The sequence below is a fragment of the Cetorhinus maximus genome, chromosome 1 (genome assembly GCF_964194155.1).
Source record: "Cetorhinus maximus chromosome 1, sCetMax3.hap1.1, whole genome shotgun sequence".
NCBI lineage: Eukaryota > Metazoa > Chordata > Chondrichthyes > Lamniformes > Cetorhinidae > Cetorhinus > Cetorhinus maximus.
The window spans coordinates 210360796-210380633 of record NC_135879.1 but is presented as its reverse complement, the minus strand read 5'-3'; the positions used below and the strand labels follow the sequence as shown (position 1 = coordinate 210380633).

The 19838-nt window shown below is 40.5% G+C and overlaps 1 protein-coding gene across 7 annotated transcripts in view; it reads left to right on the top strand.

Annotated features, from left to right (window-relative positions):
* Window positions 1–19637, top strand: part of me2 (malic enzyme 2, NAD(+)-dependent, mitochondrial) — a 94197-nt gene extending 74560 nt beyond the window's left edge. For all 7 annotated transcript variants that reach the window (XM_078552449.1, XM_078552410.1, XM_078552419.1 and 4 more), the window contains 5 exons: window positions 3637–3779; window positions 8160–8262; window positions 11212–11282; window positions 14465–14563; window positions 17570–19637. In XM_078552449.1, coding sequence (XP_078408575.1) covers window positions 3637–3779; window positions 8160–8262; window positions 11212–11282; window positions 14465–14563; window positions 17570–17731 — 578 coding nt within the window. In that variant the 3' untranslated portion in view covers window positions 17732–19637. The remainder of the gene's footprint in view (window positions 1–3636; window positions 3780–8159; window positions 8263–11211; window positions 11283–14464; window positions 14564–17569) is intronic.
* The last annotated feature ends 201 nt before the right edge of the window (window positions 19638–19838 follow it).

Below are 19838 nucleotides of genomic sequence, written 5' to 3'. Positions count from 1 at the left end.
CTTCTATCTCCCTTTCACTATTTGGGGATCTGTAGTATACTCCCAGTAGTGTGACTGCCCCTTTTTTATTTCTAAGCTCAATCCATAAAGCCTCATTTGTTGACCCATTTAGTATATCATCCCTTCTCACAACTGGAATTGATTCTTTAACCATTTGTGCTACCACCCCTCCTTTTTTATCTCCTACTCTATCGTGTCTGAAGACTATAACCAGGGATATTAAGCTGCCAGTTTTGTCCCTCCTTTAGCCAGGTCTCCGTTATAGCAATGGCATCCTGCTGGCATGTGTCTACCTGTGCCCGTAACTCATTCACCTTGTTTGTAATACTCCTTGCATTGAAGTATAAACAGTTTAATCCCATCAATTTCCCTTGCTAGACACTCTGGAGTGTAGATCATCAGATCCAGGGGATTTATCTACTTTAAGTCCTACTAATTTCTCTAGTACTTTGTTTTTTTACTAATTCAGATATCTTGCAGCTCCTCATTTACACTAGTCTCTTGATTCTCCATTATTTCTGGGAGGTTTTTAGTATTTTCTTCCGTGAAGACAGATACAAAGTATTTGTTTAGTTTCTCTGCCATTTCCTTATTTCTCCATTTATAAATTCTCCTCACTCCACTTGTAATAGACCCACTTTTTTTTTTTTTGGCTAATCTTTTCTTTTTTGCATACCTATAAAAGCTTTTACTGTCCATTTTTGTTTCTTGCTAGTTTACTCATATTCTTTTTTTTAATTTCTTAATCTTTTTCTTGGTTCCCCCTTTGCAGAATTCTAAAATGCTCCCAATTCTCAGGCTTACCTATTTTTTGGAAACTTTATATGCCTCTTCCCTTGATCAAATGCAATCCTCGATTCCTTTCATTAGCCACAGTTTGAACACTTCGCTTGCTGGGTTTTTGTACGTTAAAGTAATATATTTTTGTTGTAAACTATGTATTAGTTCTTTAAATGTTAGCCATTGCCTGTCTACTGTCATACCTTTTAACGCAGCTTCCCAAACCACTGTAGCCAATTTGCCCCTCATACCTGCATAGTTTCCTTTGTTTATATTTAAGGCCCTAGTCACTGATTTGAACTACATCCCTTTCCAACTTAATGTAAAATTGTACCATATTATAGTCATTCTTTCCTAAAGGCTCCTTTACAACAAGATTATTAATTAGCCTTTTTTCATTGCACAATACCATTCTAAATACAGATATAAAATAGCTTGTTCCCTAGTTTGTTCCTCAATGTACTGCTCTAGTAAACCATCTTGCATACGTTCCAAGAATCTATCTTCCACAACATTGGTACTAATTAGGTTTACCCAGTCTATATGTAGATTGAAATCCTCCATGGTTACTCTATTAACCTCCTAGTTATACACACTTCTAATTTCCTGATTTATACTGTGATTTACATTACCACTGCTGTTTGGTGACCTATAAGCAACTCCCAGCAATGTTTCTGCCACTTGTTGTTTCTTAGTTCCACCCAACTGATTCTGCATCTTGATCTTTAGAACTAAGATCCTCTCATTACAGTACTAATGCATTCTTTAATTAACAGAGCTACCTCACCATCTTTTCCCAGCTTTCTGTCCTTCCTGAATGTCACATACCCTTGGATGTTCAGGTCCCAGTTTTGGTTTCTTTGTAGTCAAGTCTCTGTAATGGCTATCAGGTCATACATATGAATTGTTTTGTGAGCTGACAATTCATCTGTTTTATTGCAAATGCTGCAGGCACTCAGATACAGAGCCCTTATTTCAGTTTTTTTTTTTCTGTTTTTATAAACACTGGCCCTATCTGCTGGCACATTTAAGTTTGCAGCCACTGCTCCTTCCTGCTTATCATTACTGATTATCATTACTTTCATTGCTTCCTTGATCTATTGCCTTGTCATGTCCCTTTAATTTACTAAATCTTCCCCTACATGATCCCTTGCACCCTCTAGTGGTTTAGAGCCCTCTCTACTTCCCTAGTTATACGACTTGCTAGAACACTGGCCCCAGCACAGTTCAAGTGCAGACCACCCCAATGGTACAGCTCCCTCTTTCCCCAGTACTGGTGCCATTGGCCCATGAATTGAAACCCATTTCACCCACACCAACCTTTAAGCCATGCATTCATCTCTTTAATCTTATTCACCCTACAGCAATTTGCAAGTAGCTCAGGTAATAATCCAGAGATTATTACCTTTTGAGGTTCTGCTTTTTTAATTTAGTGCCTAACTCCTCATACTCCCTCTATGCAGAACCGCTTTCCTAGTCTTACCTATGTCGTTGGTACTTACATGGACCATGACCACTGGATCCTCAACCTCCTACTGTAAGTTCTTCTCCAGACCTGAGCAGATATCCAGAGCCCTGGCACCAGGCAGGCAGCACAGCCGCCTGGGCTCAAGCTTTTGACTGCAGAGAACAGTATCTATCCCCTGACTGTACTCTCTCCTATCACTACCATATTCCTCTTCGTTCCACCCACTTGAATGGCATCCTTCACCCTAGTGCCATGGTCAATACGCTCATCCACCTTGTAGTCCTTACCTACACAGGTATCAAGCACCTCATACCTGTTGGACAGAGTCAGGGACTGAAGCTCCTCCATCACTACATGCTGGCTCCCCATACCTGCCTGACTTGCCATCACATTCTCCTGTCCCTGACCACTAACCAACTCTAAGGTTCTGCCTAACCTAAGGGGAGTGATTGCTTCCTGGAACAAAGTGTCCAGGTAACTCTTCCCCTTCCCTGATGCCCCGCAATGTCAGCAACTCGGAGCCAAAGTTGCCTAAGCTGCAGACACTTCCTGCAGAAATGGATGTCCGGGTTTGCAGAGCATTCCGCTACCAGCCCTGCCATTTCTTTCCAATCTTAGTTATTTAATTAGCCAATTAGTTAATAAGTTACGCAGATAAAGGAATTGAAAGTTGCACTTGCCTAGCTTGGAGAGAAGGAAAGAAACTCACCAACCACTGGAGGCTGATAAAAATAGAAAGAGGAGGACCTCTTTTCCCTGTGACCAAATTCCCACCTAAACCAAATTCCGAACTCCTCAGTCAATCGACCTCTCACTCAGGCATAGTCTGGTGTCCGCACGCCCTTTTCTTCCGGTTGTGAATAAATATTTAAGTTGAATTTTAAATATTGCAGGTTTTCTCAATGATACCTATTGGAAAGTGGACATAGTACAAAACTAGGGACTAAATTAAATACGAATAATATGACTTCAATTCTTTTGCAAGTTTGTTTTTGTTAAAACGTGAAAGTAAAGTTTTAAATCCCTATTGCATACAAATTCTGTACTTTGTTTCTAGATGATTTTAAACCTTCCTCTGCGAGCAAACTCTGAATTCTGACCACAATAATATTCATTTTGCTGTGACTTTACTATAACTTCACATTCTAATAAAGGGTGTGAATTGGAGGAAATGTTAATTTTTGCATTGAACCCGTTTTCAAGGGTTACTGTGCAAATAAAAATAAATCTGCAAATGTTTGGAATCTGTAAAGTAACCAGAAATGTACAGCAGTACAATTGGCATTTTATAAAGAATTCCAGTTCGTAGCAAGTTTTAGTCTGTTTTTTTTCTTTCCCCACTCTCACCAAAGATTTCAGGTTGACTTTGTTCAATTTATTTTTGGCAGGAGTAGCAGGTGCTGGCAGACTGTTCACCAAAGAAGTGATTAGTGCCATGGGAAGCATCAATGAACGTCCTATAATTTTTGCACTAAGTAATCCGACAGATAAAGCCGAATGTACTGCAGATGAAGCATATACTTTAACAGAGGTATCATGGCTAAATTACTCTTTCATTTTAATGAATACAAGAAGAAAGACTTGCATTTATACAGTGCTTTTTATGACACCAGATTCCTCAATGCCCTTTACAACCAATGAAGTACTTCTGAAGCGTAGTCACTGTTGTAATGTAGGAAATGCAGCAGGCTGCCACAAACACAGTGATAATGAATGGATAATCTGTTTTTGTGATCTTGATTGAGGGGTAAATATTGGCCAGGACACCAGGGAATAACCCCTGCTTTTCTGCGAAATAGTGCCACACGATCTTTTACATCCATTTGAGGGGATAGCTGGAACTGTAGTTTATCATCACATCGAGAGACATTGTTGCACTCCCTCAGTACTGCATTGGAATGTCAGCTTTTACTTTTGTGCTCAAACCTGGAGTCCTATTTGAACCCAGAACCATGTGACTTGGTGCGAGTGCCGCCAGCTGAGCCATGACTGACACTATGGCAAATTTTCAAACTCCATATGCCAAAAAAATGCCCTTAAGTGGAGGTTTACAAAAGAGAATACATAAATTTGTCGTCTGTGATTTTCAGTTGTTTATAATCAAGTAATATTTAATCCCTTCCTACTATAATCTATACATAGGATTCAAGCTTTACTCCAGAGATTTGAACATATAATCTAATTTTACACTTAATGATGCATTTGCCATGATGCATTTACCTTAATTGTCTGGCTGATTTATTTTTGTTGTCTTGGGCGTGACAAAAGATTTAGTATCATCTCCTTCCTTACAAATGTTGATAAGATTTGAGTTAAAATATACCATTCTGTGTGCCAAGACCCCAATGACTAAATGCACGATTTGAACCCATGGTTCAAGGGTGTAGCAATGTTTTTTTCTGCTTCTTGTTGGCCTTGTGCTGGTTCTGCTGCTTTTTGCTCTCAAATTGTTCTCTCTTCTGGTAATTCTGTTGCACTTCGTCCAGCTCCAAATCTCATTGTCAACTTTCAATTTCAGCATTTCTAAATGGAACACCCCTTCCGTGTCTTATCATTTTAGCGTTGTGCTGGCACTGTTTCCTCTACCTTGATTATGTTAGGTCGATTGCTGCTGCTTTTTTTTTGAGATGTTGCTTTTTATTGCTGAAAAAAGACATGCTATTGGAGCTTTTCATTTTGCACTCATCAGGACAGATGCAAGAATGCCAACTTTCAAAGGGAACAATAATTTATACTGCATGAGAAAAGGGCTGCTGATGGGTTGGCAGATTGGCTCTGATTGGTCGAGACATTGCCATGGCAAATGCATCAGGGAGCTATTGCCCCCTGTGCTTTTGATTATTCAAGAAAAGGTGCAATGTCTGGCCATATTACTTTTGCCTGCAGTTCGAGTCTAGGTCCATGCACATGAATATATGTAGCTTCTGGCAAGTGTTAAGTGAGCTACATTCTGAACCCGACTGATAATCTTAAATTGGTTGTTAGTATAATTCTTAGCACACTTGGGATTGCTCCACAAATGCTGTACAATCGCGGAATCACATCAAATGTTAGACATTGGACGGGATTTTCCGCACCCTCCCGCTGCTGGGATTGTCCGGTCCCACTGCAAGTCGGTGGACTTCTGGCTGGGGCGCTGCCTCGCCCGCGACGGGACCCACCCACGACAAGGCTAGAAAATCCCTGCCATTAAGTCCTGACTTTTGCAAGGATGGGTTGGCTGAGTACGGTTCGTACTCTGCCTGTTGCGAGCAGCCAAAGGGGCATGCTATTTGGTATGACCTGCCAGTTGTTGCGACGAATGGCCAATGTACCTGGAATTGCACCAGCACTGAGATTCATGTACAACATTACTCATTTGTGTGGTCGGCAGATGCCTTTTTGGTTTGATGACATCATCCTGTTAGTGGAAAACACCACTCGTGTTGCCACTGCATAGTAGCATTGTGAAATGAGAAGCTTCCCCTTTTGCTCAAATATTCCAGATAGACTGGACATTTTTCAGGTTTGAAAGTGGCGGCCTGAGGTCCATTTGTTAGTGTGCGCCATACACAGCAAGGAATGATCTGATCGAGGTAGCTATTTTCCAGCATGTTAGCTTTGATGCAAACTATTTCGGTGTCATATTTGCACAGTGAGCAAATGGCTTTGGCCCTATTTATGAGATTGCCGATTAGGCTTGTAGTGCGTGGAGCTGAAGGAATCTCAAGGCATATATTGACCACCGAAGGTAGGTTTGCAGTAGACAGTGATAGAGACCACATTAACAGATTTCTCAACTAGCATGCTGAGAAGAGATAGATTGTTAGGCTGCTTCATTTCAATTTGAACGTGGGGTGGAGCACATCGGGTGTCTAAGGAAATCCTTGCAGCTGCAGATTCAAATGTAGCAAACTTTGCATCTACTTATCGAAAAAGGAATATGTCCAGATGTTGCACCTTTTTTGAATTATCAAAAGCATGGGGGACAATAGCTTCCTGGTGCATTAGCCATGGCAACACCTGGACCAATCAAAGCTGACTTGCCAACCAATCAACACACCTTTACTCATACAATAGAAATTGTTCCCTTTGAAATTTGGCATTCTTGCGCCTGTCCTGATGAGTGCAAGATGAAAAGTGTTGACAGCATTTCTTTCAGCAATATTCAACTTCTGTGCTTCAAAGTGATTGCTACTTTTGTTGATTTCACTTTAAGCATCTTGAATCAATTTCGCCTTGTCATATTTAACCCCGAGATGAGCTTGCGACCACATGTAAAAGAGAGAGTGGCTGTCCTTGACATCAAGGCAACATTTGACCGTGTGGCATCAGAGAGCCCTAGCAAAACTGAAGTCAATAGGAATCGAGGTAAAACTCTCCACTGGTTGGGGTCATACTGAGCACAAAGGAAGGTGATTGTGGTTTTTGCAAGTCAATCATCTCAGTCTCAGGACATCACTACAGGAGTTCCTCAGGGTAGTGTCCTCAGCCCAACCATCTTCAGCTGCTTCATCAATGACCTTCCTTCCATCATAACATCAGAAGTGGGGATGTTTGCTGATGATTGCATAATGTTCACCATTCGTGACAACTCAGATACTGAAGCAGTATCAGTCCATATGTAGCAAGACCTGAACAATATTCAGACTTGGGCTGATTTGTGGGGTGAATGTCACTTGCCACTTAAGTGCCAGGCAATGACCATCTTCAACAAGAGAGGATCTAACTATATCCCCATGACGTTCAATGGCATTACATTCACTGAAGCCCCCACTATCAACATACTGGGGGCTACCTTTGACCAGAAACTGAACTGGACCAGCCATATAAACACTGGCTACAAGAGCTGGTCAGATGCTGGGAATTCTGTGGCAAGTAACTCACCTCCTGACTTCCCAAGGCCTGTCCACCATCTGCAAAGCACAAGTCAAGAGTGTGATGAAATATGCTTCACATGCCTGGATGAGTGCAACTTCAACACTAGAAGCTTGACACTATCCCAGATAAAGCAGCCCACTTGATTGACACCCCATCCACCACCTTTAACATCCACTCCCTCCACCACCCCTGCACAGTGCCAGCAATGTCTACCATCTGCAAGATGCACTATAACAAGTCATCAAGGCCCTTTTGACAGTACCTCCCAAACCTGTGACCTCTAGAACTGAGAAGGACAAGGGCAGCAGATGCACAGGGGCACCACCACCTGCAGTTCCTTTCCAAGCCACATCCCATCCTGACTTGGAGCTATATTGCCGGTCTTTCACTGTTGCTGGGTCAAAATCCTGGAACTCCCTCCCTAACAACACTGTACGTGTACCTACACCACAAGGATTGCAGGGTTCAAGAAGGCACTCACCACCCCCTTCTTGAGGACAATTAAGGTAGGGCAGAAAAGGCTGACCTAGCCAGCGACGCCCATGTCTCATGAATAATTTTTTAAAACTTTCCAGAAGTTGTCTGTTTTAAAGGAGGAATAACTGTGAATGCTGACAGCTTCGCATCATTACGACTGAAAAATCTAAGCCATTGTCTGAACTTGCCTCTTGCATTCCTTCGTTAAAATTGTTAGGTCATTTATCTAATTTTTTGTGGATTGATGGTGTGGTAAATCGGCCGCTACGTTTTCTGACTACAACTCAAAAGTACTTCACGGAAAGACTGGGCTGCTGAGTGCATGAAAGGTCCTAAACTAACTGCAAGTTCTTTGTCTTGGTCTCTTTGTGTTCAATCTCTGAGCCTGACAAAAGATTGTTTTTAGTTTTCTGTTGTAAAAACATTACATAGTGTATGTTGTTGTCTTTTCTTTCTCCCTCTGCTTATAAATGAGTTGGGGGGAGTATTTTAACCACTTTTCGTCTTGTTGCTTTTTTAAAAATAAAAACAGAACTTGTCTGACTTTGTTACTGATCTTTTGTTTGTTTGACAGGGAAGATGCCTTTTTGCCAGTGGCAGTCCATTTCGCCCAGTGACTCTACCAGATGGACGTGTGTTTTACCCAGGACAGGGAAATAATGCCTACATTTTCCCTGGTTAGTGAGACATATTTGGCCCTATGCCTCCTTAAAGATCTTTGTTCTGGATTTAGAATCTCACCATCTTGTCTGAATTCTTTAGTTAGTTTGATCTTTACTCCTGAGCTTGAGTAAAAAAATCAAGGCTGACATTCCAACGCAGAACTGAGGGAGCGCTGCACTGTCGGAGGTGCTGCCTTTCAGACGTTAAACAGAGGCTCCATCTGCCTGCTTGGGTGGATGTAAAAGATCTCATGACACTATATTGAAGAAGATCAGGAGAATTATCCCTGGTGTCCTGGTGAATGTTTCTCTCTCCATCAACAATCACAAAAACAGACTAACTGATCATTATCACATTGCTGTTTGTGGGAGTTTGTTATGCAAGTAGACTTTTGAGTTCCTACATTACAACAGTGATTCACAATCACAATATTACAGCCCATTTTGTCTGCTGTGTCTGCACCGGCCTTCCGTATTAGCATTAGTGCCATTCTCCTGCCTTTTCCCTTTACCCTTGTGCATTGTTTCTATTCAAATAATCATCTAATGCCCTCTTGAATGCCTCTTTTGAAGCTGTTTGAAAAAGTACTGTAAAGCACTGAGACATCAGGTAGTCGTGGAATGTATTATATAAATATACTTTTTTTCTTTTTGTACCATCAAGCTTTCCTTCACCTCCACCAAATAACTTAACTTTTCCTCTTTTAGTAACTTTTTTTTAAAAGCTGAGTGCTATAGGTGTTGATTTTTGCATGCGGAGAGTTGAGCACGATTTATTTTTTGACCTTGTTTTTAGCCTATTTTTCAATCACCATTTTGGGTCTCCTCTTTCAAATGGGGATCTGTTCTGTTTATGACATTTAGAAGTGCACTGGGCAGTAGATCTCAACAGGAAACTAAGAATTAGCTTACAAAGTATTTTTGCAGTTTATAAACTAGGAATTGCAACACTGACATAAAACTAACGCTATCACTAACTTACTAATATTTTAGGAAATTCTTGTCTGCAGTGTAAATCTTTTTGAATTAAAATTGCCCTTGAGGAGGTGGTGGTGAGCTGCCGCCTTGAACCACTGCAGTCCATGTGATGTAGGTGCACCCATAGTGCTGTTTGGAAGGGAGTTCCAGAATTTTGACCCAGTGACGGTGAAAGAGCAGCGATATAGTTCCAAGTCAGGATGGTGTGTGGCTTGAAGGAGAACTTGCAGGTGGTGGTGCTCCCATGCACCTGCTGCCCTTGTCCTTCTAAGAGGTAGAGTTGCAGGTTTGGAAAGTGCTGTTGAAGGAGCCTTGATGAGTTTCTGCAATGCATCATGTAGATGATGCACCCTGCTGCCACTGTGCATCGGTGGTGGGGGGAATCAGTGTTGAAGGTTGTGGTTGGGGTGCCAATCAAGCAGGCTGCTTTGCCCTGGATGGTTTTAAGCTGCTTGTGTTGTTGGAGCTGCACTCGCCCATGCAAGTGGAGAGTATTCTATCTTGTGTCTTGTAGATGGTGGACAGGCTATGAGGAATCAGATGAGTTATTTGCCATAGGACTTCTAGCCTCTGACCTCTTGTTGCCACAGTATTTAAATGGCTGGTTCATTTCAGTTTCTGGCCAATAGTAACCCTAGGATGTTGATAGTGGGGAAATTCAGCAGTAGTAATGTCATGGGGAGATGATTGATCTCCCTCTTGTTGGAGATGGTCATTACCCAGCACTTGTGTGGCTTGAACGTTACTTGCCCACTTATCAGCCCAAGTATGAATATTGTCCAGGTCTTACTGCATATGGACACAGACTGCTTCGGTATCTGAGGAGTTGTGAATGGTGCTGAATATTGTGAAATCATCCGTGAACATTCCCGATTCTGACCTTATGGAGGGAAGGTCATTGATGAAGCAGCTGAAGATGGTTGGGCCTAGGTCACTACCCTGAGGAACTCCTGCAGTGGTGTCCTGGGACTGAGATGATTGACTTCCAATGACCACAGCCATGTTCCTTTGTGCTAGGTATGACTCCAGCCAGTGGAGAGTTTTCCGCCAGATTCCCATTGACTTCAATTTTGCTAGGACTCCTTGATGCTACACTTGGTCAATTGCTGCCTTGATGTTAAGGGCAGTCATTCTATCTCTGTTGTCCATGTTTGGACCAAGGCTGTAATGAGATCAGGAGCTGAGTGGCCCTGACAGAACCCAAACATCAGTGAACATGTTATGGCTGAGCAAGAGCCGCTTGATAGCACTGTCATTGACAGTCTGTCACTCAATTTTTACTGTTTTACGTACACAACATTTAGTTACGTGGAATTAAAACGGATAATGCTACAAATAGTAAATCAGGCAGCATGGTGTAGAGAGGAAAAGAGTTATTGTTTCAGTTCTGTGACGTTTCAACAACTGGAAAAGGTTAGAGATCTAACAGGTTTTAAGCAGGTACAGAGGAAAGGAAAGGATGATGGAGTGTGAAAAAAAGAGGAAAAGTCTGATTAGGCAGAAGATGAGAGAATTCTTTCCATTTACACGTCCTATGGGCCCATTGTTTCTTTCTTAACTTGTCCTATTACCATCTCCTTTTGTATAGCACCATTATCTCTTTTGTCATTTAATCTCTTCTGCCTCCTGCCCTATCTCAGACTTTCCCATTTGTTCTTCACTCCACCCCCTATATTTTCTTAAAATCTGTTAGCCCTCTAACATCTTCCAGTTCTGATAAAAGGTCATTGACCCGAAACGTAAACTTTACTTCTCATTTCACACATGTACCTGACCTGCTGAAGATTTCCAGCACCCACAGGATTTTGTTTTTGTATCTGGTTACAATGCTCTGATTAAGAAAGTGGGCTTAAATAAGATGCACTGTGTGATAATACATTCTAAATTTTTCCCAAACGTGAACAGCTGTGCAGGGTTCCTACCCCCTAGCATATAGCTTTGGTGCAATAAGAATGCTGTCACTGAAATTATCTGTCTTGGTTGCAGGTGTGGCGCTGGCTGTAATCCTTATTGGGGTTCGTAATATCACCAGTCAAATTTTCTTGGAAGCTGCAAAGGTTTGTGGTGAAAACAAAAAAAACCTGCAATATGTGGACTTGGAGAGGCAATGTTTTTTCCTGCAAGGCATCTGTGATTTAACCTTAGCTGATAGAAATCCTGGTCGAGATAAAGGTTTAATATAGGCACCCTAACCAGAGGCTAAATATCTTCAATCTCAACCAGTGGCCAGTTTCCAGCTGTCACTGGGATTATTTTGTGTTGAGGAATAAAATAATTTCAGGTATCTAGTGCCAGCAACAATCACTCCCGGGTTAAAAGATATGTGTTAAGCTCCCACTACTCTAGCCAAACAATGTATCTTAGCCCTAACCTAGGGCAGAATTTTGCCCTTGATGAGCGGGTGGGCCCCACCGGCTGGGCGGCAATGGGCCCCGCCGCCGTTTTAAGTGGGCGGGCCAATTAAGGGCCGCCTGACAGGAAGCGCTATGCACTTCCTGTGCAGGGGGGAAGGGATTCTCCAACTCTGAGTGCGCTCTTTCACGCATGCGTGTGAAAGAGCGCACACTCCTTGAGACTAAGTGCTGCCTCAGGGAGAGCGCTGACAGTGTTTGAAACTTTAAAAATGAAAAATAAAAAAAATATTAACATGTCCACCTCATGTGACAATGTCACGCGAGATGGGACATGTTAATAAATATCACAAAAATTTTATTAAACTTTTTAAAAACAGACTTGAAACCTCATCCCGCCGTTGGATGAGGTTTCATGTTTTTTTCAGAAGCCCGCTGGGGCTCCTGGCCTGCCCGCCAGTCTTAAGGTTGGACGGGCAGGACCTTTAAGCGGTTTAACTACCCTGTCAATGGCCTCAATTGGCCATTGACAGGTCGGCGGGCGGACAGCTGATCGCGCTGTCCGCCCGCCTTCCTGAATATTTAAATGAAGCAGGATGATGTCAGGGGTTTCCCCCGACATCATCCCGCGTCGGTGAGTGGGCCCTGCCCCCAACTCACCAACGGAAAAATTCTGCCCCTAGGGTGAGTTTAAATGTGCAGAAAGGCCTTTTAAGTTGGATCGTTTTATTATAATTTTTTAAAAAGTTCTCTCTCTGGAGAGCCACCGATATCAATTTCCTACACTAACTATTCTTGTGGTACATCTACCACAAATCCACTCCACTCTTAACCTTGGCTGTCAAGCATAAAATGGGCTGGGGGCAGTTAAAAGTACCCATTTTACTTCGTGAACTGAAAAACACTAGGATCCCACGGAGATTTTAACCTTGTAGTTAAAGGTACTGAGTGACTACTCAGTGCAACTACCCAAAGCTGGCTGTGTGCCTCTTCTCATTTACATGTCAAGTGCAGTGATGTAATAGGGACCAGATTTAATTTTTAATAGGCCTAAGCAGGGAAGCCGCTGTGGTTTTCCCACCGGATAAAAGTCATTGAGTACCTACTGGGGGGAAAAGAAGGGTTAAGTCTATGATTTTTGGGGTCTGGGCAGGGGAAGGCATAGGGCGTAGGAGCAGAAGTAGGCCGTTTGGCCCATCAAGTCTGCTCTGCCATTCAATGAGATCATGGCTGAGCTGATAATTTAATCTGATAATTTTCCTGCCTTTTCCCCATAACCCTTGATTCCCTTACTGTTTAAAAATCTGACCATCTCAGCCATGAATATAGTTAACGACCCAGCCTCTATAGCCCTCTGCGGTAAAGAATTCCACAGATTGACTACCCTCTGAGAGAAGAAATTCCTCCTCATCTCAGTTTTCAAATGAGTGCTCCCTTACTCTGAGATTATGCCCTCTGGTCCTAGACTCTCCCAAAGGGGAAATAACCTCTCAGCATCTACCCTGTCATGCCCCCTAAGAATCTTATGTTTCAATAAGGTCGCCTCTCATTTTTCTAAACTCCAATGAGTACAGACTCAACCTCTCCTCATAAGAAAATCCCTCCATCCCCAGGATCAACCTAGTGAACCTTCTCTGGACTGCTTCCAATGCCAGTACATCTTTCCTTAAATAAGGGGACCAAAACTGTTCACATTATTTTAGGTGTGTCTTAACTAGTGCCTTGTATAGTTTTAGCAAGACTTCACTATTTTTATTCTCCATTCCCTTTGAAATAAAGGCCAACATTCCATTTGCCTTCCCTAATACTTGTTGAACTTGTATGTTAGCTTTTTGGATTCATGCACAAGGACTCCCAAATCCCTCTGTGCTGCAGTCTTCTGCAGTCTTTCTCCATTTAAATAATATTCAGCTCCTCTATTCCTGCCAAAGTGCATAACCTCACATTTTTGCACATTATATTCCATCTGCCAAGTTTTTGCCCACTCACTTAACTTGTCTATATCCCTCTGTAGACTCCTTGTATTAGCCTCAACACATGCCTTCCTTCCTATTTTTGTCATCCGCAAACTTGGCAATAGTACATTCACTTCCCTTATCCAAGTCATTAATATATATTGTAAATAATTGTGGTTCGAGCACTGATCCCTGTAGCACTCCACTAGTTACAGGTTGCCATCCTGAAAATGCCTCTCTTATCCCAACTCTGTCTTCTATTAGTTAACCAATCCTCTATCTATGCTAATATACTATCCCCAACACCGTGGGCTCTTGTCTTATTAAGCAGCCTTATTTGTGGTGCCTTATTGAACGCCTTTTGGCAATCCAAATATATTACATCTACTGGTTCCCCTTTATCTATCCTGCTTGTTACCTCCTCAAAGAATTCTAATAAATTTGTTAGGCATGATTTCGCCTTTATGAAGCCATGCTGACTCTGCTTGATTAGATTATGTATTTCTGAATTCTCTGCTATCGCATCCTTTATAATAGACTCCAACATTTTCCCAATGACAGATGCTAAGATAACTGGCCTATAGTTACCTGTTTTTTGTCTCCCTCCCTTTTTGAATAAGGGTGTTACATTGGCCCTGCCCTTGACAAATGCAAAACCCTTGAGAGGCAGCTCTGGAAGCCGATTCTGCTATTTTCTGCTACTCACTGCCCACCTGAAGTTAAAGCTGAGGCCAAGTAAATTTAAGTGAATATTAGTGAACTCATTAATTATAATTCCAGTAATTAGAAGTAATTGATTTATTGTTGAATCCATTTAGTCAATGGCAAAATGTCAGCAGTACCTTCCTGAAATCCACTAGGGCTGCAGTATAGTAAAATGGTTAGTTTGTGTTTTGTATTTGTGCTACAATTCCTCATTTAATTTTCCTGCAGGCACTGGCTGAGCAGGTGACCAATGATGAATTAGCCCAAGGAAGCCTTTATCCACCCCTATCTAAGATTCGTGAAGTCTCCATCAAAACTGCAAGTAAGGTGAGTATCCTTATTACCTGGAAGTGTACACATTTTATTTACTATATAAAAAGTGATTGCAAGGATGAAACCACTGGGACCCTCAAATTGGCAAGTGTGCGTCCATTGACTGTATTGTACAGGTCCACTGTTGTGCAGTTTTTGATGTCTGTATTTTTTCGTGTGGGAGGAATAAAATTCTGGGGTTAGAAAATGGTGAGTTTTGTTTTTCCTGATGCATTATTTCTGTCTATGCTTAGACTCTCTTCTCATTAGAGTGATGGGAATCCATCACTAATGAGTATTTTTGATTTTTTTTAAGATACAACATTTAGCCAACCTTATGGTAGAATGGTTAATGTATTGTTTTGAATATATGAGGGCACAGATTTTTTCATACTTCCAATTTTTTAATACAAATATTCAATTTTTACAAAATTTGTGATTTCCTTACCTTTTTCTTTCAAAAACCTATGTAGAGGAGTGCACATATTTTCATCATGTTAAAAGACCAGGAGCTGTGGAGGAGCAAAGGGATTTGAGTAGCTGTTTAACCAGATATAAAATTCGTTTTTCAGGGCCAGAGAGGTTGTTAATTATGAACTTGGCATGCCATTAAAAACCTAGTTACATCTCAGTTACAAAAGGTAATCAAAATGACTGATGGAATGTTGGCCTTTATCTTGTGTGGATTAAGAAATCAAAAATGAGCAAGTTGTGCTTCAGTTGCACAGAGCCTTAGTCATACTCCATCTGGTGTACAGGCACTGAAGCTCAGGGAAGATGTGCTGTTTTTGGAAGAGCCACATTGCAAATTGACCAGAATGACATCAGGGCTTAAAAAAAGCTAAATTGAGGACCAGTTGCATAAACCTAGCCTGTGTCCAGAAGGCTGAAGGCCTTTTCCAGTGGAGATATTTAAAATGATTATGGCATTTAATAGTTTCTCTGTGCATCACATTATCTCATGGGGGAGTCCAGAACAAGGCAGCATAAACCTAAATTTAGAGGTGGGCCAAATAGGAGTGAAATCAAGGAGCACTTTTTCACACAAAAGGTAGCGGAAAAACAGAACACACATTCTCAAGAGGCTATGAATGTTGAAGACAGGGATCTGCATAGATCATTAAAGGTGGCAGGACAGGTGGAGAGAGCAGTTAATAAAGTATAGTATCCCTGGGCTTAATACTATTTGCCTTTCATAAGTCTGTATTGACTCTGCTTTGTCATTGTGATATTCTAAGTGCCTTGCTGCCGTGTCCCTAATAATAAATTCTAGCATTTTGCCATGTACTAATCAGCTATAGTTAAAAGCAAAATACTGCGGATGCTGGAAATCTGAAACAAAAACAGAAAATACTGGAAAACCTATAGTTCTTCATTTTCTCTCTCCTATCTTAAAAAGCAAGGTTAAGTTTACTACTTTGCAATTCTTGGAAGCTGTTTGAGAATCTAAGGAATTCTGGAAGATCAAAACTAATGCATCCAGTATCCCTGCAGCTGCATCTTTTAAAACCCTATGATGCAAGCCGTCAGGTCCAGGGGATTTGTTGTCACTTAGTCCCACTAATTTCTCCAGTGCTAGTTCTTTACATATACTGATTTCTTTAAGTTCCTCATTCTCACTAAATGCTTGATTTCCCATTATTTCTGGAATGCTTTTGTGTCTTCTACCGAGCACAGATAGAAAGTACTGGTTTAATATCTGCGCCGTTTCCTTATCCTCCATTATAACTTTTGCCACCTGTGTTTGTCTCTAATGGGCCTATATTTACTTTAATTTATCTCTTCCTCTTTATGTACCTTTGGAAACTTCTACAATATATTTTTATTGCTGGCCTGCTCTCTCATTTTTTTCTTTTTGTGTCGATGTTTTGGTGCTCTTTACTGAATTCTAAAATTCTTCCAATCCTCAGACCTACTCTTTTTGACACCAGTATAAGCCTTTTCCTTTGATCTAATACTATCTTTAACTCCTGTTATTAGCTATGGTTAGAGCACTTTTGCTATGCGGTTTTGTGCCTTACGGAAAGTATATTTGTTACATAAATGCTAGCCACTGCTTGCCTACTTTCATATCTCTTCATGTAGTTTCCCAGTCTACATTGACCATCTTGCCCCTCATACCCAAGTAGTTTCTGTTTAGATTTTAGACCCTGGTTTAGAACTTTTTACTCGTTCATGGGATGTGGGCATTGCTGGCAAGACCAGCATTTTGTTGCCCATCCCTGATTGCCCTTCAACTGAGTGGCTTGCTGGGTCACTTCAGAGGGCAATTAAGAGTCAACCACAATTGCTGTGGATCTGGAGTCACATGTAGGCTAAACCAGGTAAGGGTGGATATTAGGAGTAAACTAAATCACTTTTAACCTCAGAATTCTTGAACACTCTTCCCTAGAGATCCCTTTATTACAAAGTTATTTAATCCTTTCCCATACAGTATATCAAAAATAGCATGTTCCCTACTTGGTTCCTTGACATATTGATCAAAAAACCATCTTGCATACATTCCATAAACTTGTCTTCCACATTTGTTGAATTAGATGTTTTTAACGGTAGTTCATAATTAACAAACTCTCTGTCCCTGAAAAACGAATTTTATATTGCGGAATGTCAAATTTCTCCTTATGATAATAAAGTCTTCCAAAACTTTTTTAAATGGTTACTTTTTTTCAAGTTTAATATTTCAATTTCTACTTTTAAACCCAAGTCTATATCTCAATCTTTATTTCACTCTGTGTAAAATGATTAAGTGAAGGATAATCTGGTATGCTGTCTCAGAGTATTCTTGTATGTGTTTTACTTGTTTGACATCGCTGCTATCCCACAGGGGAGATCATTGTTTCCCTGTTCTCCTGATGCTTTTCTAACCGTCATATTTTGCAATTTTTCTTTTGTTTCTCCTTTCCATTAGTGATTTACACTTTTCATAGAAAATCGATCTTGCAACCATATAATTACAGGTATCATACCCTTGGCATATTCTGCTGCTGCATGTAAGTTTTAATTTGTTTATGTTTGTTCTAGGTTACGGAGTACTTATATGCAAACAACCTAGCATTCGAGTTCCCAGAGCCTAAGGACAAAGAAGGGTTTTTTCTGTCCAGGGTGTGGAAGACGGACTATGAGTCGTTCCTTCCAGACATTTATGATTGGCCAGAGTCTGCAACAAAGCTACCTATTTTGTAATCATATGCCATGTTTAACAAATTCCTGCTAAAGTGTCTATCCACTAATTATCTGATTTTTTTTTTTCAGCTGGCAGAGGATCATCTCCTAGCTTGCCAGACTCTCTCTTTGTATCATAGGAAATAGTTTTGCTAACTTAATCCCTTTTTCAACTTCCATTAACCAGTATTCATTGGAAATATTCAACTTCTTTCGAAGAAAGAAAGAACTTGTGTGTATATGGTGTTTTTCACTGCCTGATGTCCCAAAATTCTTTACAGCCAATTCATCCTTCAGAAGTATAGCCACTGTTCTGTAGGAAAATGCAGTTGCCAATTTGCAAACCAACTTTCATTTGAAAGTTGACTCCTCCAACAAAGCAGTAGTACCTGATTCTCTGTTGATTATGTGCTCAAATCCTGAAGTGGGGCTTGAATTCACAAGTTTCTGACTTGGCTCAGCATCTAGATTCCTGCGGCTAAGTTCAGTGCTGCATTACCTTGGCCTGCATTTTAAAAAAAAACCTGCTATCTACTTTGTTACTGCTAAGGGATCAGGAAAGCATTAGCTACATCATTATTTTCTTCTATCTTAAATTCTGAACCTGTTCACTTTATATGTTGGGTGTGTGAGGGTGGCAAGTGTATAGAAAATGATAAAATAACATTTTTGAAAGCAGACTTAATTATTGGAACTTATGCTTGGGGTTCTGGTTTTTTTTACATATAGTATCCAAAATATGATTCGACATGACAAACCTGAATGCCAATATACATCAGGAATGCAAGATAAAAACAAAATGCTAAGAATACTCAACAGGTCAAACAATATCTGTGGAGAAACAGAACTAATGTTTCTCTGTTCCAGTCTCCATCAATGCTGCTTGACTGAGAATTTCCAGCATTTGTTTCTTTTCCAGATTTCTAGTGTCTTCACTATTTTGTTCTCGATCATAATGTATCAGTCAGTTGTTACATTCAAAGGGATAGCTTTGCTTGTCATTTTTGAGTACTAAACTGTTGGTTATAAGAATGCAATATTAATTATTCTGCCAATATGTTGGCAAGTTTTGTTGGGCTATTTCAATGCACATATTCTGTCTGACCCTATGTCACAGCTTTTCCACATGATAATATCCATTGCTTGAGCTGATATGTAGGGAGGTACATCCACTTGAGTGAGAAGTGGTACTTTGCCTAGCTCCAGTAGGAACATTCTGCTTTTTAGTATGTTTGATGGTAATTGAGTGGACCTGATAAATGTATCTATACCTGTTATGAAGTGTTGATGTACAATTTTGAGAGCAGCACCTTTTGAAGTGGAATACTGTAATACTTTTGAAGACTAGCAACACGAATTAGTGATGTTACTCTTCTCCCAGGAAATAATGAAACGAGAAGTAGATGTCCCCAAGGAGACCAGAAAGGTCGAGAGCACTTACAATTCAAATGCAGGATTGGAATTAGAATTTTTTTCATATCTATTCCGATGATTACAAAGTCCTATTTATCTAAAACTTGCCAGTGATTTAAAGAAAATGCTGTTATCAGAATCAAATGCACTGAAGGAAATACTTGTGTGGTAAAGAGTTTATTTATTGATGATCGGTGTTAACTGTTTGGAACGATATTGATTTTTTTTTCCCCCATGTCTTTTAATTCCTCATTCCCTGTATAAGATGGAGGGTTTTTGTGTTTTCTCAACTTTTCTTCATGGAACCTTTACATTGAATATTAACCATGTTGGCAGATTTACTGATTGTCCATGTATTATGAATTGGTTTTTGTCTGTATTTGTTTATTACTGAACTAATGAAACAGTTTTCAATATTTTTGTGTTGGTATGCAATAAAATTCAAAGCTAATGGATTCAGTTAAGTAGAGGAGCATATTTGCTTATAAGATACTCTATAAAGATTCTAACAATTCCCCATCTGAACTGAAATCGGTCATGCTCTCTCAGCTCAATTGCTTCGTCACGGTAGATTAGCAATGACAAACATTGAAAAAAAATCATAATTTTCAATGAGTATACATTCCTTTTGAAGAATAAAAACTCCACAGGAAGTTATCCATTTCATTTGGCATAATAGAAAAGCAGAATATTTTTAGATGGTTAAGAGGCTTGG